The following is a 25,693-nucleotide window of genomic DNA, read 5'->3' on the forward strand; positions in this document are numbered from 1 at the left end:
GCCTGAGTGTCTGCCAGCACTTTTCCCTTGGCAGAAACACCCAGGTGCCACTCTGCATGCTGGCAGTATTTTCAATTAGAGTCAGACTTTGTTCTCTCTCTTCACCAATGGAGTGGCTTGAGAAGAACAACTCCGGTCTATTCCCATCATGTCCCGACTTTATGTGTGGATCTGTTGGCAAGGAGGGGCCGCAGCCTGGGAAGGCAAACGGCAGGTCGACGCTCTTCCTGAGCAGCAGTTCCTGCCCATTTGGGAATAAAGTTAGTCGAGGTCCATGGGCTTTCTTCTTAAATTAAAATCGGCACAGAAGCTATTATAAGATTTAATGCTAGTGAGCGGAGAGCGACAGTGGTGGTGATATTCTTGGCTCCTGTATATCCTTTTTGTTTTTCATGTTGAGATAGGAGCCTAATTATGCCAAGCTGCTGTGTGTCTTGGGGTCTGGGGCCCAGGTTGGGGCCTGGGATGGAGAATTTAGGATGCTGTTGCCCTGCTGAGGGGGAAAGGCAAGAGCTTAGTTGCAGCCCTGAGCTGTCTCTCCGATAGTCCGGGCCCCTTTCCTGGATCTTAAAAATATATTGCACCTATATTTTGTTGTTGAGGGGAAAGCAGAGAAAAATCAGTTCTGCGAGGCAGAAACTCAGTAGCAGGCAAATTACACCAGTCTTGGAAGGAAGGCCCTCCATGAGCTGCCGTTGTCAACTCTTCTTGGTTTCATTTTTGTGAAACTGAAGATCTCGGAGACACTTGGAGTGTCAATCAAAAATCTGGTTTAATGACCTGCAGGGGATGCAGCAAGTTGCTGGGATCAGCCACCGCCTTCTGCTCTTACGATGGATGGGTTTTATTGCTTTATTTGTGTTAAATTTGAATTGTATTGTCATTGTGGATGCTAGCCACTTTGCTAAACTCAAGATTGAAAAGAAAGGGATAAATGGCATAAACCATGAGAATTTTCAGCTGCTTGTACAACAAATGAGGATGTGGTTAGCCCATCAGTCACAAGCCAGACTAGACAATTCCTGTTACGAAAAGAAAGACTGGTGTGGCAAGTGCAAAATTTCCCCTTCTATGGAGGAGGATGCCAACCGACATAACCTCCCCATGTACTCTTCATATATATTCTTTTGCTGAGGTTTTTTTTCTCACGGAATTTTGTAGCAGAGTCATCTGTTTCTCTTAGCTGTACAGAGTGAAGTTCTGCTTCTTGCTTGTTTGCATTGATGCAGGTTTTCTTATAAATCAAGAAGTGCAAGGTAGTTTTTAAAATGTATTCATTAATGCCTTTATTTTAGAACCTGATGACCATTTAACAGTATCTCAGTCACTAAAGAAGGAATTTGACAACCCAGAGACTGCAGATTTGAGGTTTCAAGTGGATGGGAAATACATTCACGTTCATAAAGTCCTTCTCAAAATTCGGTAGGGAGCTACGCTGTACTTATATTAATCCCCTTGGCAACCATCTGCCTTTTTTGCTTTGTTTTTCCTTTAACATTAAAACACTTACACTTGTTCTTGACTCATGTATTTACCTGCCATTTAAGTGAGACATAAATACTGCTTTTTAGCTTTTTGGAATGCTTTGCTCCTGGATTTCACTCAGTTGGGCCAGATTGCCAAGAATTTGTATTCTGCTATAGATTTATAGAGTTCTACCCACTTTGTGAGGTGTGCTGTTAGTAAGGCTAGCGATACCACGTCATGAAAATTTGGTGGAAGTGCTTGCAACTCCACGACACCCTTGTGGACCATAAGATAAGCTGCATGGGAGCAGTTGGCAGTGGCATTGGGGCTATAAAATGCAGCTATGTGGTTCTGCATGTGTGACCAGCAGGTCATTGTCTCCCTCCCCCATTTAAATGAATGATCGATAAATACTAGCTTCCATGAAATAATGCCCCTCTGAGAAAGAGAACTGGTATTCCTTTTCCAGTTCCCCGTTCTTAACTTCCTCTTTGACCAGACTGAAGGACAAGTTCCTCTTGACTGCCCATCATACGTCATGTACAGATACTGTCTGGTGTTCAGTAGTTGTTGATGGGATGTAGAGGTAGTTATCCGACTAACTGTTGAGCAGTTAAAAGATCAAAATATGTTTCAGAAAGTACATTAACAGCTTGTTAGAACTTCTGTTAAGTAAATGTCTGAGCACTACATTATTTGTTTGGTGGGATAAAATGGCGTATACTAAAACGTTCTAACCGTTTCCCCTCTCTTATCATCCCAGAGAAGAGAGATGACTCAGAGTTCCAGTTGCAATCAATAGAAACTGCACTTATGGGGTCCCCTTCTCCTTCCACTCCTGTCCGTTTTGCCTTGTATCTGTTCTTTTCTTCTATTAAATATTTTGCCCAGTTCCTTTCTTCTGTTAATTTTTTTTTATTTGCACTCTTGATTGTCACTGAGGTTTTGTACATTGTGCTCCTGTAATCTGTAGATCCCCCTTCCATACACTCTCCCGTCTTTTCTGCTTCCTTGTGCCCCCTTGACATCTTATATTGTTTTCCGTGTTGCACAAATCCAATCTTGCTGTTTGCCAGTGTCATAATTCGTCTTGTCTTTGTGTGCAACCTTGCAGGTGTGAGCATTTTCGTTCCATACTAGACAACAATAACGATGAAATTATTGAAATAAGCGAGTTCTCATATCCTGTTTACCGAGCATTTCTGGAATATCTGTACACTGACAGCATCAGTCTTCCTTCTGAGGATGCCATAGGTAATTGGAGGAAAAACATTCACTCAAAAAAGCTCAAATTCATTTCTACTAGGCTAGTATTGACTATATTTAATGTAGACAGTTACATTACTTTGTGTCATTCTTTCTGTTCACTGGGTTGTATTACAGAACTTTTGTATGCGTTGATAGCTGCCGCTCTGATACCGTGTTGAAGTTCTACAATTGGTCAGAGACAGGTTGGTCAGAGACAGGGCAGCTTAAATATTAAGGCACAAAAATAAATACTACCCTGCTGGATCACTGCAGAGGCCCTACTTGTTCTTGAAGTCAAACTGGGCATAGCATAGAGAGCTGTCCACTGATATTTTTCCTGTCTCTAGCAGTCTGTGGCCTACTACCTCTTGTATGTGCAACTTCGGTTTAAAGGGTCTCTGTGAAGATATCTAATGCTGCTTTAAAGGTCTCTAAACTTCAGACTGCCATCACATCTAGTGGTAATGAATTTATGAACTTCTAAGGAGACCAGCTTTTTGATTTCAGCATTTGTTGTTGTTTATCTGTGCAGAATTCTGTATTTGTTCTGCTTGTACACTTCCTTGAATGACACTAAGCTCTTCTCCAATCTGCGCAGGATGAGAAGAAAGGCCCTAGCTGCCCTGTATTCCTTCCCATGTATTGAGTTAAATGTCTAGTTGGGTATCAGGGGCTTATGGCTGAGTCCTTTTAAACTCTAGTTCCTTATGGTTGTGTCTTGGTCTTGACAAGTCTGCTAGGTACTACTACTACTACTACTACTACTAAATAATAATTTACAGGGAAATGGATCAGTGATGTGGTAATAACAACTGAAATGGTTGCCAGACAAGCGAGGAATGTGAAGAACTGGAGTGTACCTGGGCCAGATGAATTGCATGGGTTTTGGCTAAAGCATTTAACAAGTTTTCATCAACGCATGGCAGTGCAATTCAATGAAATGCTTCAAAATTCTACCAGTGAAGAATGGCTCACAAAAGGCCACACATTTCTAATTGTGAAGGATGGAAAAGGCAATGAGCCTGACAATTACCGCCCAATCACTTGCCTTCCAATAACATTCAAACTATTCACAAGAATATTAGCAACATCAATATATGATTATTTAATGGAAAACAGTATGTACCTTACTGAACAGAAAGGCAATTTTTAAAAGTCAAGAGGCACTAAAGATCAACTGCTAATCGACAAAATGGTACTGAAAAATTCAAGAAGAAAGTTGAATTTGAATATGGCATGGATTGACTACAAAAAGGCATTTGATTCATTGCCACACAGTTGGATTAATGCCTGCTTGGAAATCTTTGGAATTAGCGAAAACATCAAGCTCTGTTCCTCAAGGAAAATATGCAAAAATGGAAAACTATGTTAATAGCCTATGGTGAAGAAATTGGGGAAGTTTGTATCAAAAGGGGTATATTTCAAGGGGGCCTTTATTATTCAACATCTCATTAATCCTCTTGACAATGGTCCTAGAGAAAATGAAAATGGGCTATCATATTTCTGATCAGGCTGGGAAAATAAACCATCTCCTGTACATGGATGATTTGAAATTTTAAGCAAAGAGTCCCACTGAACTTGAATCATTGCTTAATACTGTGAAAATGTGCAGTGATGATATTCAAATGAAATTTGGCTTAGACAAATGTGCAGTACTCTCCATGCAGCGGGGAAAAGTAAAAAATATTGACAGAATAGAACTTGAAAATGGTGATATTATGCAGTCACTATCAAATAATGAAAACTATAAATATCTTGGAATGTTAGAATTAGATAACATCCTGCATGTGAAAGTAAAAGAATGGACTCAGAAAATACATCAAGAGAGTACGAAAAATTCTGAAGTCAAAATTAATTGGTGGAAATACAATCAAGGCATAATACATGGGTGATTCTAGTGAGCAGATATCCAGCTAGAATAATAGATAAGACTCAAAGCAATTTAGAAAAATTGGATCGAAAAACGCAAAAATTAATAAACATGCATCACTCTTTACACCCAAAAAGTTATGTTGACAGGTTATATTTGCCATGAAAAATTGGTGAAGGAGGACTGTTACACCATGTAGTGGAAGAAGAGAGGCCTGAATGATTACATCAGCAGAAGTACAGAAAAATTACTCCAGGCTGTGAAAACGGAGAACATATTAAAAACAACTGAAACGAAGGCTGAATACAAGAAGAAACAGTTTGAGAATAGATTAAATGTCTGGAAGAACAAACCCTTACATTGGCAACATCTAAAAAATATTGAAGGAAAAAGTGACAACAGCCTAACTTGGGTATGGTTGAAGATGGGTGCAATCAAGAAAGAAACTGAAGGTCTGATCTTCGCAGCACAAGAACAAGCATTGCAAACGAATGTTATGAAAGCCAAAATTCAGAAAATCAGTGATAATCCAAATTGTCGACTTTGCCAGGAAAAAGAAGAAACTGTGTCCCACCTTATTTGTGAATGCAGCAAAATTGCACAGACGGATTACAAAGCTAGACATGACAGGATCGAAAAGCTGATTCATTGTGTAAAAAGTATAACTTGCCAGTATCAAAGAATTCATGGGAACATCAGGTGGAAAAGGTGCTAGAAAATGAACAAGTCAAGATCTTGTGGGATTTCAGAATTCAAACTGATCGGCACCTTGAACATAATACACCAGACATAACAGTTGTGGAAAATCGAAACGTCTGGATAATTGACATTGCAATTCCTGGGGATGCCAGAGTCAAAGAAAAAGAACAAGAAAAAATGATTAAATGTAGAGATCTGGCGATAGAAACCACCCGACTATGGATGAAGCATACAACAGTAGTCCCCATTGTCATCAGGGCACTTGGAACCATCTCAAAAAACTTTGCAATTCATATGGAAAAACTGCAGCTTTCTGACATAACACCTACAGAACTGCAAAAGACGGCGCTACTTGGAACAGCGTACATATTACGCCGATATCTGGTAGATACTTAGGTCTCCAATGGAAACTTGTATCAGCTTAGCAAGGCCAATCAATAATAACACGTGACCTCTGCTTATTGCTGATTGTGTTTCGAATAATTTGAATAACAACAACAACAGTAACAACTGCAGTTATATACCGTTCTTCTAGACAGATTAGTGCCTCGCTTAGAGCGGTGAACAAGTTAGTGTTATTATTATCCCCACAATACAACTGGGAAGCCGGGCTGAGAGGAGTAGCTTACCCAAGGCCGCCATGGCAGTAGTGGGATTCGAACCAGTAGAGTGCTGATTCGCAACCCCTTAACCACTGTGCTACAGCAGTAACATGACTGTGTTGACTCAGATTCTTCAGCAGATTCTGTAGGAAATCTTGCTTTGCAGTTTTGGAAAGAGACAACAGCAAAATTTGATTCCCCTTTTCACTTTCAAAGAGGAACTCTGCTTCTGTTAGAATTCGCCCCAGGGTGGAAATTGTATAACGTTCCAGTTAATAAGCATCTGTGTACATGCTCATCTTGAACGTCTATGTAACAAAAGCAGAGAGTCACGAGGAACAGTAACAAAAGCAGAAAATCATGACGACTTTACGAAATACAGTCTTTTACACCAATTATAAAACTATTTTGTTATTATTTCATAACACAGATTGCCAATCGATATGAAACAATATACACAGTCTTCCTGGGTAGGCCTGTATAAAAATGCTAATGCCCTAATACAAAGTGGAAAAGTCCATAGACAGTATAACATAAGCATTGGGCATTTTTGCCATTCACTCAAACAGTCCAAAATTTTCTTTGGCCAAATACAGGTCTGGAAGCACAGGTGGAAAAGACCATTTAACGGGGTGACCAGTTTGTGTGTAGTATCCCGTTTCCGTGTCTTTATCAAAGATGGTTAGCATGCCGACGCAATTTGCATCATTCTTGAAGCTCCCATTCAATTAGCCCTTTCCCAGATGTCGGATGATGCTCCTAAAGAAGGCTCCGAAGACTGTGTGCATTGTTTAATATCGATTGGCAATCTGTGTTATGAAATAACAAAATAGTTTTGTAATTGGTGTAAAAGACTATTTCGTTAGGTCGTCACGATTTTCTGCTTTCATCTTGAACTTCTGGCAACAGAAGTTCCCCCCAGGAAGGATGGCTAGGAGGCATGATTTTATTTGCTTCTTAATCTTTCTGCTCTCTGTCTGCATTGGAGCTGCGAAGAACAAGCTAAAGCAAAGTTGACAGCAAATGCAGATGTCTTTGGCTTTCTGGAAGTAGCTGCCATTTTCCCTCTTCTATTTGCTTTTCTCATACCTATTTGCTTGAGGGCAGCTCTCAACCCTGTCAAGCAGCTGATACGCATTCCATGCTACTAATTGACCTGGCTGCTCCCCCCAACCAGGCCTTTATTACTACTAGCAAGTCCTGAAGCCTTGGCTAGTTTTTCTGCTCACAGGGATCCACTGATGTATTAGAGGTGTTTCAAGACTGGTGGCATCAAAAACAGATCCTATTTGTGAGAAGGAAATGAGCAGCTGTCTGTAGGTGGAGGGAAGTTTGGCAAGGGGCCACAGTTACCATGTGAAACATGCCAGGAAGCAAACAGCCAGGGGTCTTTTTTAGGTTGTAATGAGGCCAACACGTGGAAAATGACATCTTAGAGACTTTTTTTTTAGACTGAGCCTTACAAAGCATCCAGCAGATGAGCTCAGTTCCTGTCTGAGGATGCAGCCAGCAGTGCTGTGCTTCTTGACTATAAGGAGCATGTTTTCTGGAGCTTTGATCTCAGTACAGAAAATAAACCCAGGACTCTGCTCGTTATCCCAGGACTCGCCCACTCCAAAGGCCACGTTTTCATATTCCACAATATGAAATTTGGTGTGCATCTTTCTTGTTTCTAAACACAGTTCTAATCTCCTTATTTTGGCCTTCCTAGAATGCATCTTTTTTTTGCCATGTGTGTCCTTTCTGGGCAGGTATATCTTGAATTTTTAAAAATTTCAGCAGAGTAGGAATGAATCCATGCATTGAGGAACGCAACATTTAAATGCGTAAAAATGACACGGGCCGTTATTGGCTTTCTCTGAAACATGTATGCTAGGAGCCCAAGTGCCTGTTCTGCTCACAGTAGGCTTTTGCACTTAGGTAAGAGGGGGAGGACAGTCCCTCCCCCTTATAGCCCCCCAAGATATTCCTGGGATCCATTAATCTGGGTGGGCACAGTTCATGCAGGTCCTTTTGTGTTGCGTAAGATGCAAGTTTTAGATTTTGTGACTCCTTTGGAGTATTAGTGGAAAACAAACAAACAAACAAAATCAAAGTCTTCCTTTCCTTCTAGCTTTGTATAAACTTGTTTCCTTTCCCTGGCAGGTTTGTTAGATTTGGCAAATTATTACAGAGAGAATCGACTGAAAAAGCTTTGCCAGCAAACAATCAAGCAGGGGATCGGTGAGGAAAATGCCATCGCTCTTCTTTCAGCTGCGGTGAAGTATGATGCGAAGGTACAGAGAACCTTAAGTCCCTTCTGAGGTGTGATCTTTGAGGAGATCGGGAGCTGTTCATTTGTTGTGGAATGGAGAGGCTAAGAGAAGGAGCTACAGATCAGGATGCCCATGTCGAAAGGACAGTCTCAGCAGTCTGCCGTAGCTTTCCCCCGTTAGAAGGCAGGGCAGGCTCTGAATTCACGGAGAAGGAAGCTTCCTGCTTTCCTGGTAGAGTAGCCAGCAACCTGGAGAGAAAAAAAAGTCCTGTCCCTTAACAGAAGCTTAACGGGATTATTTTTTACCTTCATGCCATGAAAAGCTTCACCAGCCTATTTCTACAAATTATGCTTCTTCTGAAGAGATGGGACATTTTTTTGTAGGTTGGTTGCCAACCCAATGCTAGTTCCCAGACTAGAGCTGGGAGGAAAATCCATGTTGTCAATGAGAGCAGCTGTGAAAGTGTGGAGGAGACTGGAGCAGATCATCCTTTGCAAGCTTCTGCCTGTCCCACATGCCGAAATCTGCATGCAGATGGCCACATGCACTTGTTGAAACAGGCATTCATGGTAAAGAAATTTCTTTTCCCTCCTGGCAGCCGGAGGGAACTCTCAGTTGGCAGGATGGCACAAGGCCACGTAGATGACGTCATGGTTGAGTGAGGATTTGAACCCGGGTCTGTCATTACTTAGACGGATCACACCACCACATTGTCTCTCCCTATACTCCATGCAGATGCATTTCCTAAACCACCAAGCAAGTTGCCACTGGGCTACTGTAGAATAGCACTTAAGTGGTCAGGCTGTGGGTTCAAATCCCACTACTGCCATGAACTCAGTAGGTGGCCATGGGTAGGCCACTCCTCTCAGCCTGAGTTGTATTGTGGGGATAACACTGACTTTGTTCACTGCTTTGAGTGGGGCACTAATCTGTCTAGAAGAGTGGTATATAAGCAGTTGTTTTATTTAGCACTGTGTGCACACATGTCCATGTGCCTGGGTGAGTGCACGTTACAGTGTGGACCCAGAATTTCCCCCTTTGTGCCTTGTTAGAGGCCTTGGTGCCGTGCTGTTACCAATAATGAGTACTGTAGGTGTTGCCTATTTATTGCCCTGAAAAGACGGGTCTTACTGGTTTCCCATCAGTTGGTGGTCCTTTGAGCACTCTGTCCTGAGTCACCTGCCCTTGGTTACATGTTCTGTTTGCGTCCAGAATTTTTGGGTGAGAAGTTGGGTCAGCGTCTATAGATCCAAAATGGCTCTTACAATCCTGTAGTTTTTTTTCTCTATAAAATGATTTATACTTCTAAGATCTGCTGTAAAGTTGGAGCAGGCTTTATTACCCTGGAGCTGGAGAGTCATCAGCAACTTCTGTGGTTGTCCTGGAACGCCTTGACGAGCATTTTCCTTGACTTCTTGTTCAGTTCTAGAGTTTCTCTTTGAGAAACTGCCTGTTTTTTAAAGTCAAAACTTTGTAGTCATAACCATACCTTACAGCGATTAATTCCAAAAACAAAATAGTGTGATGTTCTTCCTTTTGGCAGAGATGAAAGTGTCCTAGCCCCAATTCTGGGGCTCCTTACCTGAGAGGAACACCTAAGCACTGCTGAGGGAAGCAGTCCAAGTTAAGAAGACCCCAAAATAGCAGCAAATACTTCTCCCCCTAGCTGGCCAGTCAGCCAGACTAGGGGAACTTGCTCTGAAGACAAGCTGCAGAGAATTAATATCATCTCACTTGCTCCCTGTCTGTAATTCTCTGCATAGACCTGAGGGTATGTACGCAACTTAGATTTTAAAGTGGAAAACCTCTGAAAATTTTGAGGACAAGGAGTAAAAAAAACATTGGTTTCAGACAAGTGGGAAACATCAGACTAGAAGATCCTGCTGCCAGGTGGAGTTTTGTTTTTCAGAGGTAGCCCAGGAATCTGTGTTTCTCCCCCATCTCCAGATTTTGTACCCGTGTACCCAGATCTTCCTGGGTAATGTCCTAAGATTGCAGTTCTACTGCGGGTCTTCCATGTTGTTAACGTGTGCCTGTAAAACTTGTGTCTTTCCTAGGACTTAGAGGAATTTTGCTTCCGGTTTTGCATAAATCACCTGACTGTAGTGACTCAGACTACAGGCTTTGCAGAAATGGACCATGACCTTTTGAAGCGCTTCATTAACGAAGCCGGCAGAGTGGGAGCGTTTAAAAACTGAAGGAGATCTCTGCAGAAAAATGAAAACATTGTTTTCAGCATGGATGCGAATGCCTCTAAACCTGAAGTGCCAATTGCCGAGATCCTGCCTGGATGCAGAGCCCCCTCTCCTGTAAGCTGGTTATGGATGCATTTTGGCTTCATAGCTTCCGATCAAACCCATTGACTTTGTAGATATGGTGCTATGCACCTGGAATTAAGGGGGAAAAACACCATACACTGATCATATTTATACACGCCAGCTTGAACATGAACCATTCCACCTATTAATAGGAACTAGGCTGTGAACTTTCTCCTTTTCTTGAAGTCTTGTTCTGAAGAGTGTTTGGAAAGAGCTCATAGGCTGTCTTTCGATAGCATATTGCTAAAGCTGTATTAGCAGCATGTACAGTTAATGTAAAGGTGTCCTGAGTACCACCTGGCAAGTTAGATGTTGTCATGGGGGAATCTTGTGTTAATAGAAATAGGTCCTGCTCAACCATGCTTCTGCCTAAGCTTATGCATCAGTCATTATTCCCACAAACAGTTGCCCTGTAGATACTCCTACGTTTAAAAAACAAACATAATACATAAGTAATTTAAAGGGAAACTGCTGCTAGACTCGATTTGTATTTTCCTCAACTTCCCCTTAAATGGGAGCTTAAATCAGCACTTTGGAGAAAAAGCTCAGCTTTTCAGAAGTATCTGGAGGCTTGTATCCTGCTAGATCTCATAGATTTAAAACTCTTACCCTTCTTCAATTATATGTACTAAAAAACGCAACAGCAACAATTCCCCCTTGCATTTCAGCTGTCCAATTACTATTAATGTACTGATCTGCCTTCTTAGTACGTGCCTAGCTCCCACAGATCTTTCCGAGTGCACGACCACAAATCTGCACGCGAGTACTTGAAAACTGAACTCCAATTTTCAGTGTTATGTGAGTGAACTCTACTCATATGTTGTACCACTGCAAGCTATAGAAAAGTTCTGGATCCAACTACAGGCGTGTGCAAATCCCACACATCATTACATGGCAGCACTAACACTAATCAGCTTGGGTGGAGGAGCCCCCCCCCCCCACATATAGCTGGAATGGAGCGATTCTTTTTCTGTACAGAATTTAAACTCCAAAATTTCAAATCTCAATGACCTCTAGTAGTTTTATACAGAAATGGCTATTAGCATATTAGATGAAGTGGTACTTAAGGAAAGCTGGAATGTGTACTTTAAATGTTTTATTGGAGATTCTTTTAGTGAGGATGAACTGTTACTGTCTTCAACTATGCTGTAAACTGGAGTTTTTGTAATGTAAGTAACTCTAGCTTTGACTGACAAATGGTTGTTGACTTGGAACAATTTTCCATCCCAGTGTACTGATAGCGGGTTGTATCACATTAAGGTTAAATTCCATGTACATTCCAACATTTGTAGAAATTTGTTAACATTGTAATCATTAATAAAATCCTACAAACAATTAATGTAGCTCTTGATCTTTTTCTCTCTTACTGTAATAAGTTCTAAACATGTACATTTGTAATATTCTAATCCCCACCGAGCAAACTGCAGGACAATAAAAGCCATTTGGAAAGTCAGATAGCATGAAGCTCAGAAAACCTTTATTTTCCTGTGCTAGAATGAACCGCTGAAGTGTCAAGTTAAATATGTTGTATATCATTTCTATAACAATTGTAGATAACCAAAGTGTATTTTAAAAACTGTTTTATTAATCCTTAAAGGAATAACATTTATTAGTATACAGAACAATACTTCTAATGTACAGTTGCGAATTTTCTTGAATACATAGTCATAATAAAATAGGATACTTGCAGCTTTCTACCCAAAGTCTTAAATAAACCTATTGCTAGTAAAATCCCAGGGTTTCAGTTTTCATTTCTTTACATATTCAGTGTTTACAATCCAAGCACTGATTTGCATGGAACCAATGCACCTAGAGCCATTTAGCTCTACGGCATTTTAATCTCTTTCTTTGTTCATGATGTAGACAGAAAAGTGCACTTTTGAGTATTTTGTAACGCAGAGGGAGGAGCTGCTACTCTGACTTTCAGAATAATGTAATAAAACTGAAATCAGGCTAACAGATTTACAAATAAGTGCATGTTTTAACACTATAAAAGGGTAAAAGATGGAAATGTTAATGAGGTATAGGGTTCTTTGTTTCAGTAGTATGGCTAGACAACAAGTTTACAACTCACTGTCAAGTTTTATTCATAGTTGTAGGGCTCAATCCTGCAGACTGTTCTGCATATATAAGCTGAGACTCAGTGGAATACAATGTGGGAACTGCGTTTTTAAAAGCTGCAGTATTTGGATTCTAATTTGTAGAAACGAAAATAGTGCATCAATTTCTAATATTAAAATGGCATTAGTGCATTTTGACTAATTCTACTTAAACTTCAAACATCGTTTCTCCCAAACATAGGAGTTCAGTATAAATAGAATAAAATGGTATCAAACCAGCAATGCTGTGTTTGGAAGCAAAGAATTTTTCACTTAAAAAAACCCTAATTTATATAAATTAACAATTGAGTATGTAATATTGCATACATGCTGCATCAATAGCATAAACGTTGAAAAAACAGAAGTAAAAAAGCCCAACTACTTCAAATTAGCTACTGGTTATAAAAGGACAAGCTAAGATTTGTATGTCAAGGGGCCCAGAAGAGTTAGCAAAGCACACGGTGCACAAAATATGACCTGCAGGGGACTTCACTTTTGATCAGGAGTAGAAATGTCAGCACCATCATTTAGCTTCTGGTTTTGTATTCTGGTTCGAGTGGATGCTGGAGAAGAAGCATAACTGTTAAAGGTATATTTGTCCAAGCTGTGGCAATGAGAACATTTTATAATTAAAAAAAAAACACTGAGAGAAGACAAACAGCCAATTAATGTAACGTTAATTTGAAAAAAATTATTTCTCGTTTCGTGCAAGCAACAGTGCCACTGAAATATTCGATCAAATACACACCAAAGTCTCCTCAGTTCGTAGTGAGCCTCACAGTGGATTGCACCCAGTGAGCGAAGAGGGAAAGGGGGATCTTTTCTAGCTTCCCAGCAGCCCACCTGAGTCCCGTGAAAAACTGATGCTGGGAGCCTTGTGGACAGAATAGTTTCAGGTGGGTAGCTGTGCTCGTCTGTAGTAGAAGAAAATGTCACCCAATTCCCCATCTCAGTACCCCCCTCCATCCCATGGCATTTGTCCATGAAACCCAGCATGAGCCTTAAGGTCTTGAGTAGAGATGGGCACGGAACGAAAAAACCCCACGTAATTCGTGGTTCGTAGCATTCCATGGAACATCAAACCACGAACTTCCAACTTTTTCCCAGTTTGTGATTCATTGTTACGTGGCATTTCAATCGCCCTGCACCGTCTGCTGAAGCCGGTGTGGGGCATTTGAAACAGACAGCCCCTTTCTTTGCTGCGAAAGAAGCTTGTCAGTTTCACAGACCCCATGCTGGATCCGGCAGGGGGGTCTGTGAAACTGACAAGCTTTCTCCTGCTGCTGGGGCTGTCAGTTTTACAGACCCCGCATTGTGCCAGCGCGGGGTCTGGGAAACTGACAAACTGACAGCCCAGGTAGCAGGAGAAAGGGGCTGTCAGTTTCACAGACCTGTACCAGTTTCAGCCCATTGGCTGAACCCTGTGCAGGGTCTGTGAAACTGACAGCCCCTTTCTCATGCGCAGGGGCTGTCAGTTTCACAGACCCCATGCTGAGTTCAGCCAATGGGCTGAAACTGGCGCGGGGTCTGTGAAACTCCAAACCCGGCCACGGAACAGCTGGAAAAATGTGTTTGTTCCGTAAACACGAGTTCCCACAGAATGCGTGTTTCAGTGCAAACGAACCAGCCATTCCGTACAGAATTTTGTTTTGTGGTTCATTTAGTGCTTATCTCTAGTCCTGAGGCTACAGGGGGAAGCAGGAAAGATCAAATACATCAACTGTGTTAACATTTTAAACTATTGTAATAAACCAAACCAATGTTTTTAAATCTGCTAAGTCATTAAAAGTGTTTTATTGAAAGAGGAAACTTTATCATATGAACATTTACTTAAAATAAATACTAATTCAATGGCTATTCACAGCGTTATCTGGCGCTCCAATGCAGCGGAGAACTTCCCCAAGAGCAAGAACTGCAAACACATCATTGGGAAGGGAGAATGATGTATCTTTAAATCACCTCTTTGTTGGGCATGTGTTTGAAAAATTGTCATGACAGCTCATTCTATATAACAGGATGATTTGAGTTCAGTGGCACCTCAGAGACCAGCAAGATTTTCAGGGTGTAATCTTTTGAGAGTCAGAGCTCCCTTCCTCAGACACTGAAAATCTTGTTGGTCTCTACTGGCCTCAAACCCTGCTGTTCTACTGCAGATCAACACAGCTACCCTCCTAAAACTCCACATTCTGGGGGTGAATGTTTCTAAAATTTGGAAGCATCTATTTACGATACTTTCATCTGAAAATCTAAATCGCAATAGGCGCCATGTAAAGTTCCCAAATACTTCCATTGTTGAAAGGAATACTGGATGGGATCCAAAAAGGTACTTCAGGCACACCCAGTAGAATTTTTGGCCCCCCTCTCCCTGCCATGCACTGCAGTTCCTGCTGCGGCATCACTGCTTTTTAAAATCTGCACTCAAGTTTCAGCAGTAGGGTTGGACCGCTGCCCAGAAACAAAAGCACCACTGCGCACTTATCTACTGTTTTGAGAATCTGGTTACCAGCTCCTTTGTCAACCCATAACAATCACGCTCCTGGTAGACATCTACTTACTCATTTCTGCAAGCTTCTGCTGGAACTTGGACTCTCCAGAGAGATGTTCCCTGTAAAGTGAAATTTTTTTTTTTGAAATACGCATGACTTCGATCCAGAGCATGACTAGAGCACCAAGAGAGCAAATGGCGATATATTGCAAAGCAAGTGGACAATCTGAATTACTGGCTCCTTTTGCTTCCAGCGGAGCGAAGGAACCCCATGTGGGGAAGCCTGCTTCCCCAGTCTCAGTCCCAGTTGGTGAACCATAACAACTGCTTTGTTGGTTCCCCATTACCTTAAATATCACTTCAAACTGTCATTCGTTTTAACCTTTTCAAGATGCAGACTAGGCAATTTCCTCAATCCAGCATGCTAGAACCAATTCAAATGCTGTCTGCTATGCTCAGATTTGTCAGCGGGACAAAAAATGATTGAGGGCAGATATTCTGGCTACATAACAGCAAAACCTGGAGTAAAGTTCACCTGAAAATCAAGGTATTGTGACAAGTTATGCAACAGTATTCAAGAATGATCAGTTAAGGCTTAATCAACAGATCCTTCTATGATGGTGCCTCCAGCTCTTTCTATAGGCTGCCCTGGACCCCTCAGAGGCTGGGCACCAGGAAACGGGACCATCAAAGTCCTACAATAGACAGAGTCAATAAAATCAATTTTATTCATCATTCTTCAGCTTCCATTTGATAGTTTTTTCCCTATACAAACTATTGTTACAATTTTTTAGAATAATTACTATCAGTGGAGAAATGCATTTCCCTGGGTTTGGTCTTGGTAAAACCTCCACACGGAGTTTTCAGTTTCCCTCTCTTGTGAAGACGGGCAGAACACGGGAAACCTCTTGCTCCCAAGCCTCACCAAATACCAACCATGAAAGCCTTGGAAACGCTAATGGCAAACGAAGGCAAACAATAAAGTCAAATATAATAGATTATGTCTCCTGTATAAGTAAACTACAATAACGGTCGAAAATTAGCAAACAACATTCAAAAACACGTGTAAATTCCTGTACCCACAAGGCCTTGAAAAGTAGGTGCACTAAATACAGCAAAGGACAACATGAGGAAACAGATGCAGAGGAGTTAGCCGTGTTAGTCTGTGGTAGCAAAATCAAAAAGAGTCCAGTAGCACCTTTAAGACTAACCAATTTTATTGTAGCATAAGCTTTCGAGAATCAAGTTCTCTTCGTCAGATGCCTGATACAGTCTCTGTATCAGGCATCTGACGAAGAGAACTTGATTCTCGAAAGCTTATGCTACAATAAAATTGGTTAGTCCATGAGGAAACAGTCCATCAGACGGCAAATCAATAAAAAAAAATTGGGAATGCCATAAATCAATATTTATTCCTCAGTTTTTGTAGTCCTTGTGAATGGTATGCTGAAGAAGGAAACGCCCAGCGTACGAAGTCCTCCTGCCCAACGTTCAGGGCCAGCAAGGTTCCTGATGTTTCGTGGAAATCTCAGGGGCGGTGGAACATAAACCACAAATTTGCTCTACAAATTAACACAGCACCAGAGAATCAAAAGGTCCATAGTGGCGGCCAAGCGCCGGGGGGGGGGGGGGGACGACGACAGGAAAACAGAGGAGATAAAATCCCTTGGTGGGGTGTGTGTGTGAGTGTGAGCTGGCCATTTCTGCAGGTCCATCTCTGCTGATTACATCTGGAAGGAGCTCTCACACCTGAGCTCCATCTTGATGTCCACCGTTGCCATGTGAAGAAGAAAGGGGGTGCCTAGATTAAGACGCTAAGCCCAGGTAACGGAGCAGCTTTTAGAATACTGTAACTTCTAAGTTAAAGACCGTGCCTTAGAATAAGATTAGCTAGGTCATGAACAGTGAGGGACAAAGGAATTGCACTTTTGTATTCCTCGTTCAATACGCTGCTGTGCATAGGGTATGCATGTAGACTTGTGATAAATCTTCTACTCTTTTGGATGCTGGTAGCTGTTCTCCACTCCACACAGGCTTCTACCGTTCACTCCATTTAAACTAGGGACCAGGGGGAGGGAGGTTATCGAATAGCTATTTCGTTGGGAGTGCGCAAGTGCAGTAAGCCATCCGTGTGGTCATCAGCTGCTGGTTAATGGGAGATGCAGGCCTTAGAATGGCAATGCGGGAAGGGAAGCTGGGAGCACAGGTCCTTTCAGCAGGTGATTCCTAGAATGACCAGTTGGTGGCAGTGGTACCAAAAGAGAACGAACCCCTCTTATGGCCAGGTGGGCTGGGACAGCAGCATGTCCCTGTGCGAAGACTCGGGCAGCTGCTGGTGCCTAGACAACCTCGGATGGCCAAAGAGTGCAGTGCGTTCCACCGCACTGTCTAAACAACAACTTTTACAATGCCTCATCTCAAATGCTGAAAATGCATACTAGATGCGCAAAGACAAGTGCAAATAGGCACATCATGGCAATGTATATATATAGAGGTGCCCTTCAAAATGTCATTGGGGTGGATCCTAATGAAGGCAAGCAGAGTTTTGCTCATAATACAAGGCTTTCCCCCTCCCTAATGCTCCATCCTGCAGCCCTGTGAATGGCCTGGGTGTTGCAGCAGGAGGAAGCTCGCAGCTATGCCACAGTTTCTCTTTAGAAAATAATTAAGAGAGCAAAGGAAGACAATCCATTTAGGACAATCCAACTCATCAAGATGAAAGAACAGCCAACCCACCTGCCGTCTGCTTCATCCTGCCCTTCTATATCAAAGCGCAGCCTCTTCAAAGGTTTGGGCACGGTGCTCACTTCTGCTCCGCGTTTCAGGTGGCGATCGCTGTTGCACATCATCTGGTTTATCTTCTGAAACTTTTCAGTAGCCTAGAAGCATCAGAAGAGGAGACCGGACAAAACGTCAAACTGAGCCCTTGGTCTAAAATGAAACGCCTCCTTTGGAGAGAGGGCTACACACACCCAGATGCTTCAGAATCAACATGGCTCAAGTGTAACTTTCCAAGTTTTTTGGTTTTGCTTTCCTTACTGGAGAAGAAGAACCACTACAGGGTCCTGTACTTTTCCCATGCATGTAGAAAAGCATCTTAGAAGGAATGGGAACATGACTGTATCGATGGGTTAAAAGGCATGCATTCTGCACTTCTGCCCCTACCCTTCCACCACTGCCAACTGCAGCCTCAAGCGGCGGCTTTTCTTAAAAAAAAACCAAAAAACACCTTGAGGAAAATTTCATCAAAACTCTTCATTATCTGTAGTTTGACACTAATTCTATATACCCCAGTAGATACTGTTGGCATTTAACACAGGAAACTCACCCCAAAAGATTCACCTATTGACACCAATATCCTGCAGAAACGAGAAAGAAAAACAACTTAACACTCTTCCATTTTTTGACGAAGAGGGGGTCACAAAGCTACACAAGTCTTAAACTGAGTACCACCACTCAGCATTCCCTACCCAGCCCATGTGTAACTTTCAGCAGAGGCACGCGGTGCCAAAATCCATGGTACATTCTTTTGGTCACCCATGCCCGTTCTGACATTTACCTCCCTCAAGAAGCTTTGTTCCCTGCAAGCGGAAAGGGATGGGAACGGCTTTTTTCCCCCTTGCTGGGGGAGAAGTAGGGGGAAGTGGAGAAACAAGCTTGAGAAGGAGAAGTAGCCAGCTGGACTCTGCTTTTCCATTTGCCCTTCCAAAGACAGCCTCTCACTGCTGCTTTGCTTCCCCACATCATAAAATAACACCAGAGTTGAGTCGTCCCTTAGAAGAGCTGTACCATCTCCAGTCTGCGTATTTGAATAGCCTTAAAAAATACGGAGCACCTTTGCCTTTTTCAGAAGGTGAAGTTGCCCTTTAAACCCCTGATGTTACATTCTGCCTGGTCCAGGGATACCTGAGAAGCATACCGAACGGCAGTTAATTACTTGATCAAACTCTAAGCTGACCTAAGTAGGATTCACTGCATACTAATGGTTTCATAGGTCCCCTTGTGGAATTACACACCGGTGGCTCCCATGACACTCCAGTGTCTTCTCCTAAACTAGTTTGGCAACATCAGAGGTCAAAGGTCATCTGGATGGAGCTGACACTATGGTTATTCTCACTCCAGTGCCCTCTCCTAGGAGCTGGGGCAACGCTGGTGTAGGAAGCAGCTCTACTGGGTAACTCCTCCCAAGTGACCAAGGACATGTGACTTACTGGACCCAATCTGGGGAGGATACTGATATGATCCATGTTTGTGAGGTGATACTGTAAGGGACCCACTGCGGGCCAGAGTACCACCTCTGTTCTCTAGAACCCTCTGTTTCTGGTCCAGCATGGATGCTGCCTGGAGGTAGAACTGGCCACACTGGAAGAAACTCCTTGGTCAATAGGCAAATGAAGCTGAGTGAAAGGTTTGTAATGACCAGACAGGCATTAGGCAGTACAGAGTCACAATGGCTTAAGGCGTATACCTAAAATGGGTCAATTTTGACAATTAGGCTGCATTAATTATTGTTCACATTCTGAAGATTACACCAGAGCTGATGTTGCATAATGGTTAAGTAACTGAGCTGTGATGCAGCACTTCGTTGGTTTGAATCTCACTGCCATGAATTCACCAGGTGGCCTTGGGTGAGCCACTCAGCCCCCGCTTCCCAGTTTGTATTGTGGGCAGGGCTCATTTTGAGGGGGAATACGCAGGAACGCAGTTCCAGTAGTTCTCCAAAAAGGTCACACGTCATGTGGCCCTGCCCACCTGATTTTTGGATATTTTGGGGCTGTTTTGGCCTGGATCGGGCCAAAACGGCCCAATTCGGGCCCCAAATGGCCAGGATCAGGCCCCAAACTGCCAGGGTTGGTCCCGAAATGGCCAGGATCGGGCCTCTGATGGGTGGTGGATCACTCTCCTGCTCAGCAGCAGCCCTATCCTGACCATTTTGGGCCCCTTTTCGGCCATTTTCAGTCCGTTTTTGCCATTTGGGGCCCAAATTCAGTCCTGAATGGCCAGGATTGGGTCCAAAACAGCCAGGATAGGTGATGTCAGGGGGTGGGGCATATGCAAATCAGTTATGCTAATGACACACTTCCGGCGATGGCAAGGGGCGTGGCATATGCAAATGAGTTGTGCTGATGAGTTATACTAATGAGTTCCTGCAGCTCTTTTTCTACGAAATGACCGCTGATTGTGGGGATAACAGCATTGACTGTTCACTGTTTTGAGTGGAGGCACTAATCTGTCCAGAAGAGTGGTATACAAATGATTATATGTTAATAAAGAATTAAATGACATAGAAAAGCAAATGTTCTATGTTGCAAGCTCACTAATTGTCAGCAAAACCAAATATAGTGTTCACATACTGAAAGAAGAAAGGCAAGTTGTGCTACTCAGAATTATTTAACCTAGCTTTTTTTCTTGTATTTGATTTAGCCATGTGCTGAGAGGAAAAGGTTACCAACCTTGATCCTGGTGTCATTTTGGTCGGGGACAACAGCCTTTCAGAGAATTTGGAAGGGCTTTTCAAAGGTGAGATGTAGATGTTATTTCCCGCAGGAACACGTAAAGGAGAATTAGACTTGTAAGGGCTCTGAGGAATGTGTGGTATAGGAGATAATGTTGGAGGCTGTAACACAAGAATTAAAACACATCATGGAGGTTTGCTAATTTTAAAAACTTTTACATCACTTTTGGATCCCAAGATCCAAGAACTTAAGATTTATTCATTTTAAATGTGATGCTGAAGGAGAGCTTTGTGGATACCATGGATGGCCAAAAAAATAAATATGAGGGTTCTAGATCAAATCAGGGCTGAATTCTCCCTAGAAGCTATAATGATGAAATTGAAGCTACCGTACTTTGGTCACGTCATGGGAAGACAAGACTCACTGGAAAAGACAGTATTGCTAGGAAAGGCGGAAGGCAGTAGGAAAAGAGGAAGACCCAAGAAGTGACGATGGTACATAACACACACACACACAGAATTCAAAAGCTTATACCAGACCAACAGGACAGCGGCAAACTACTTACTCTGTTGGAAGCATACTGCAAAATGTTAGTTTTCAGTCTCTGCATGAACACCAAGTTGTAGAAAACTATAATGGAATCATATTGTCCTTCCCTGATTAAAACACACTTGAAAATCTAGAAAGGTCAGAAAGTTATATAATAAGCCAACTCCGCTGTTTGTACTTCCCCCATCCCATCCCCAGTACATTCCTAATGGCAGTGGGCCCATCTATGGAGTCCATTCCATGGCTTCAGGATCATCTTGGTGGCCCCGGTTGGGCAGAGGTCAGATTATAAATGCTGTAAATAAATACATCAATAATCTTTTGGCAGGCCACTTCTTTGAATCTCTGACTTGGGAGAAATCCCTCTTAATAGCCAAGCCCATTGCATAAATACGGATTTTGTCATCATGATACTCTGCACTCACAGGCAGACATGTTATAGTTAGTAAACAAGCACGTCGTTTGCTTTCAGCACTTGCCATTTTAAACGGAGGCCTGCTGACCTTGAAACCATGCCGTGAAAACCTGCCAGTTGCTGCAGGGGTTTGTCAGAAGTCACCCAGAGATCAGCAATGGCACATCATGTTAACGCTGGCCTTAAGGCAAATTTCAAGGGAGCGTCATCAAGAACAGTGACAGATTTGTCTCGATGGAGTCAAAAAAAGGGGACTAAATACAAAACATTTTATTATAATTCTGCATACTGCAGGAATTTAGAACCTTCCTACTTGAAATGACTTGTGCATTGTGTCTGTTCAACATATATTCAGAAGCTAAGCCCAACTGTATATTGGCAAAAGGAAATTATATTTCTAACTCTAGAATGTAGATCAAAAAAAGAGAGTGGAGAAGGAGGTAAAGCTAAACGCAGAAGGAGAAAACGTTTGATTAGTGGAAGAGAAGAAAAAGGGGAGAGGCAGTAAGGGAAGGGAGCAAAACTAAAGGGGGAGACAGGTAAAGGTAGGTGGTTGGGTAGGATGGAAGAAAGTAAGCAGGGAGAGAAACTGTGGGCTGTCATGAGAAAGTAAAGAGTGAAAGTGGAGGTAGCGTGAAGAAGGAAAATGAGATTGCCCCTGTGAGTCCTCATGGATTCTCTCCATGTGTGTGTGTGTGTGTAAATTAAAAACTTTGGCTCTTAGTATTGGTCGTATAACATCAAGGCATTTTGACCTGTCCACATAATGTAATAATATTTGAAGAATCCTTGAATACTTTTAAATCATAGAAAACAAAAAGCTGATGTGCTGTTTTATACCTCTTGGTTTGTATTCGTGAGTTCCTTATATGCTGTCACAATGGTTTTAAATGTGAGATCGATGTTCTTCACCTTACATATGCCATACATTGAACACATCATAATCTGTCGAAAAGCAGAGAGTGAGCATCAGAAATGCACCACAATTTCATTCTGTTCCTTTTAGGAGTTTAGTCAGAATACAGTGAAGACTGAAATCTTCCTGCTTAACGTGGTGAATCAAATTTCTGTTTTGAATCATCTGACATTTTAAATGGAAACATATGAAAACCCACCTTATGTTGGGAAACATAAAAAGAGCGGGAACAAGAGCACTGGCCTTGTCCTGTGTGTGTTTACCTGCGATGGAACCGAGCTTTTGTTCCCACTCCCTGACCCTATGGATTCATTTGTCCATCTGCACAGGGCTCATGTATCCCACAGATAATAGGTACCACTTGCCAGTTTCTGCTGTGCCATCTAGTACCCTGATTGCTGGGATTCTGGCAAAAAATGCTGGCCGAGGTTAACTGGGTCTAATCCCCCCACGTACTTTCTGTATTCTTTGTAGCAAGACTGATCACTCAACACAGATCTGTTAAGCGATATGGAGTATCCAGCTTTGTAAATGTAACACACGTTGGTAGAGATAATAGCGATTCTAGTAAAATACAAAAACAAAAAAGCTAAACTGGCCAGTCCACCGTGCAAGGGGTATTACCTGGTCTAAGTGCCTGTCTTTCATCAGTTCGTATTCGTTTTGCAACGTGTGATGAAAAAGCGTCCAGATCAAATGAACTAGGTCTGGGTGGTCAGGGAGAAGACGTGAAGCTAAGTTGTTCAATCGTATATAAGCCAGCCAGTACACTAAAAAGAAGAAAAATCGTTATTTGGAGACTGCAGAATCATTTTCTTGATTCCATAACAACCCGAAACCACAGCACGTGAATCTGCAACAAAACCCTATCGGTTTTCAGTACAGCAAAGTTAAGATTCAGGTTCTGGCAACAGTCTGAAGGAAGTCATATGTACAGGGAAGATGGCATTTTGCTGGGGGAGGGGGGATAACTAATCACACAACAGTACTGAGCACAGCAGCCTTCAGTTGTTCCAGGCACCACAACTGGCTTCCAGTAATAATACAGAGACCTAATAATGGGAAGGCAAGTGAAAGAAAAAGGAAAAAGAGCAGGGACATTCAATAATATGCCTTATATGTTTGCATTTTATTATTGTCTTTTAACATCTTATTTTTCTTGCGTTTTGTTCTTTTGTTACATCTGTAAAATGCTTACAACGTCACTGTTTTACTTAGTATTTTTCACTATTGGTGATTTCTAACTTCTTTAGAATTAATACAGGTATTATCTATTTTAAGTTATTGTTGTTCACGATTTACTCTATTTCTACAAGTTTTATGCTCCTTGTTTTTTTTAGTATTTTCTCCCCTCCAGTCTAGTTTGATCTATGTTAGTTTTTTTAAAAACAAGTTTTATTAAATTTTCTCAAAGATATTACAGAAATACAATTGTTACAGAGTATTATAATTTCAGTCTTGGTAATACAATTGCTTATAAACTGTGTTACTATGTATATAGCTAAAAGTATCTTACTGATTATTCTAATAAAAATTGCTATATACCTATAGTTTTTTATACATTTTTATTAATATTAAGCATAAGATTTCACATCCTATCTTGAGTGTTCTCTCTTTGTTCTTTTCCTGATTAAGTATTTATTAATATTGACTGATAGAGTGTGTTTGTTGGTTGTATGCCGTTTTTTGTGATAAACTCAGTAAATGGCTGTCACTTCTCATAAAATCTTATTTCCTTGGTGTTTTGAATCGATCATTGGAATCCTTCTGTAATCTTTTCTATAATAAGATGATCCCAGATTTTCATAAACCATTGGTTAATAAAAAGGTATTGCTTTTGCATTCCACTTGGCTGTAATTGCTGTTTTTGCTGCTACAAGGAGGCTAGAGATAAATTCCCGTCTTATTAGAGGAATATTTGTATCTTTCCATAAATCAAGAAAAAATATTTTTGGTCGAGATGGTATTGCATAATTAGTTATTTAATCTATGTTAGTTTTAACACTCAAGGGTAAGAGATGTTGAGGTGGAACTAAAGAAATGAAGGTAATGGGTGTAACTACACTGTTGGCATCTGTAGCATCTCAGGGATGCCAGTGGGAAGCAAGGAAGCAAGGCCAGAAGAAGGGAGCCCAAAGGAGAAGGAGTTGGTCTGTTTTCTAATCCTCTTTCCAGCTAAAGAAAGGAGCCTGCTGAAGGGCAAGCCATGGAAAGACATTTTCTACACAGGATTTAATACTGAATGAATACGCCAGCCTGGCATGCATTACCAAGACCTGGCTTGATTATGGGAGAGGAAAGGACTGTAACAATGATGTCCGGCAGATTTCTTGGGAGAACAGCAAGTTCGGTAGGGAGTGGAGATGTGTCCAGGGAAGGGGAGTCATCCCAGTCTACAATGACTCTCTTTGCTTTGCCTAGCATTCGGCTCATCTGCCTCCAAATTATGAGTACTTGAAATCTGGGGTTAATCTTAGAGATGGTGTTGGTATACCGCGAATTCCACTGCCTCAGTTGACAGAGCTTATTTCAGCGAGCGTGGTGGAAGTCCCTAGACCTCAACCTCATAATCCTAAAGGACTTGAACTCTACACCAAGGCTATGCCATCTGAAACAGCCAAGAACTTCATGGCTGACAAGATTGTGACAGTCCTATAGTTGTCAATGAGCTCTGCACACTTAGGAGACATACCTTTGAATTGGTGCTGTGTGCTGTGTGCATTCTTGTGAACAGATCAGTATCTGGTAGGATTTAGGTTACAAGAGACTCTGAATACCTGCAAGGGTGGATATTAGGGGTGTGCAATATGGCTCTGGCTTTTTGGCATGGATTGGATTGCATGCCAAACTCTGCTGGTGGCAGAAACAGGACAGGCATGGAGCTGCCAACCTCTATGCTGCTGTTTCAGAGCAGTGCAAGGCTGGCAGTGTGGGGAAGGAGGCAGAAGGCAGAGCAGATTCCCCTTTAAGATGCTGCCACTGTTGGCTGCCTTTTAAACTCCACAGATTGGCAAGACTCACTCTCTCCCCCCCCCCACTGCTTCACAGATTCCCAATGGGATTTTCTGGTTTGACATTGGGATTTTCTAAGCTTAAAAGGAAGTAATGTCAAACAGATACCATGGACAGTCAAAAATACAAATAACTAGGTTCTACCTCAAATCAAAACTATTCATTTCTTTGAAGCTACAATAACGAGACTCAGGCTATCATACTTTGGTCACATTTTAAGAAGACAAGACTCTCCGGGAATGTCAATATAGCTAGGAAAAGTTGAAGGCACTAGAAAAAGAGGAAGACCCCAAATGAGATAG

General features: G+C 41.9%; 2 protein-coding genes across 7 annotated transcripts in view; one reads left to right on the top strand and one right to left on the bottom strand.

The window, feature by feature from the left end:
• The window catches only part of RCBTB2 (RCC1 and BTB domain containing protein 2), a 40,043-nt gene extending 28,102 nt beyond the window's left edge, over nucleotides 1-11,941 (top strand). For 3 of the 5 annotated variants that reach the window (XM_054981875.1, XM_054981892.1, XM_054981908.1), the window contains 4 exons: nucleotides 1,296-1,422; nucleotides 2,582-2,721; nucleotides 8,032-8,162; nucleotides 10,199-11,941. In XM_054981875.1, coding sequence (XP_054837850.1) covers nucleotides 1,296-1,422; nucleotides 2,582-2,721; nucleotides 8,032-8,162; nucleotides 10,199-10,339 — 539 coding nt within the window. In that variant the 3' untranslated portion in view covers nucleotides 10,340-11,941. Of the gene's footprint in view, nucleotides 1-1,295; nucleotides 1,423-2,581; nucleotides 2,722-8,031; nucleotides 8,163-9,684; nucleotides 9,775-10,198 lie in introns of those variants that run through there. The other 2 variants (XM_054981884.1, XM_054981899.1) reach the window with 2 other exon arrangements.
• Nucleotides 11,942-12,022: 81 nt separating this feature from the next.
• The window catches only part of RB1 (RB transcriptional corepressor 1), a 56,563-nt gene continuing 42,892 nt past the window's right edge, over nucleotides 12,023-25,693 (bottom strand). The window contains exons 20-27 of one of the 2 annotated variants that reach the window (XM_054981855.1): nucleotides 23,004-23,149; nucleotides 22,304-22,408; nucleotides 21,065-21,178; nucleotides 20,497-20,660; nucleotides 18,372-18,402; nucleotides 17,780-17,922; nucleotides 15,114-15,163; nucleotides 12,023-13,121 (exon numbers count right to left, since the gene is read on the bottom strand). In XM_054981855.1, coding sequence (XP_054837830.1) covers nucleotides 13,048-13,121; nucleotides 15,114-15,163; nucleotides 17,780-17,922; nucleotides 18,372-18,402; nucleotides 20,497-20,660; nucleotides 21,065-21,178; nucleotides 22,304-22,408; nucleotides 23,004-23,149 — 827 coding nt within the window. In that variant the 3' untranslated portion in view covers nucleotides 12,023-13,047. The remainder of the gene's footprint in view (nucleotides 13,122-15,113; nucleotides 15,164-17,779; nucleotides 17,923-18,371; nucleotides 18,403-20,496; nucleotides 20,661-21,064; nucleotides 21,179-22,303; nucleotides 22,409-23,003; nucleotides 23,150-25,693) is intronic. The other variant, XM_054981863.1, reaches the window with a different exon arrangement.

Source organism: Eublepharis macularius, chromosome 1, assembly GCF_028583425.1.
Source record: "Eublepharis macularius isolate TG4126 chromosome 1, MPM_Emac_v1.0, whole genome shotgun sequence".
Lineage (NCBI taxonomy): Eukaryota > Metazoa > Chordata > Lepidosauria > Squamata > Eublepharidae > Eublepharis > Eublepharis macularius.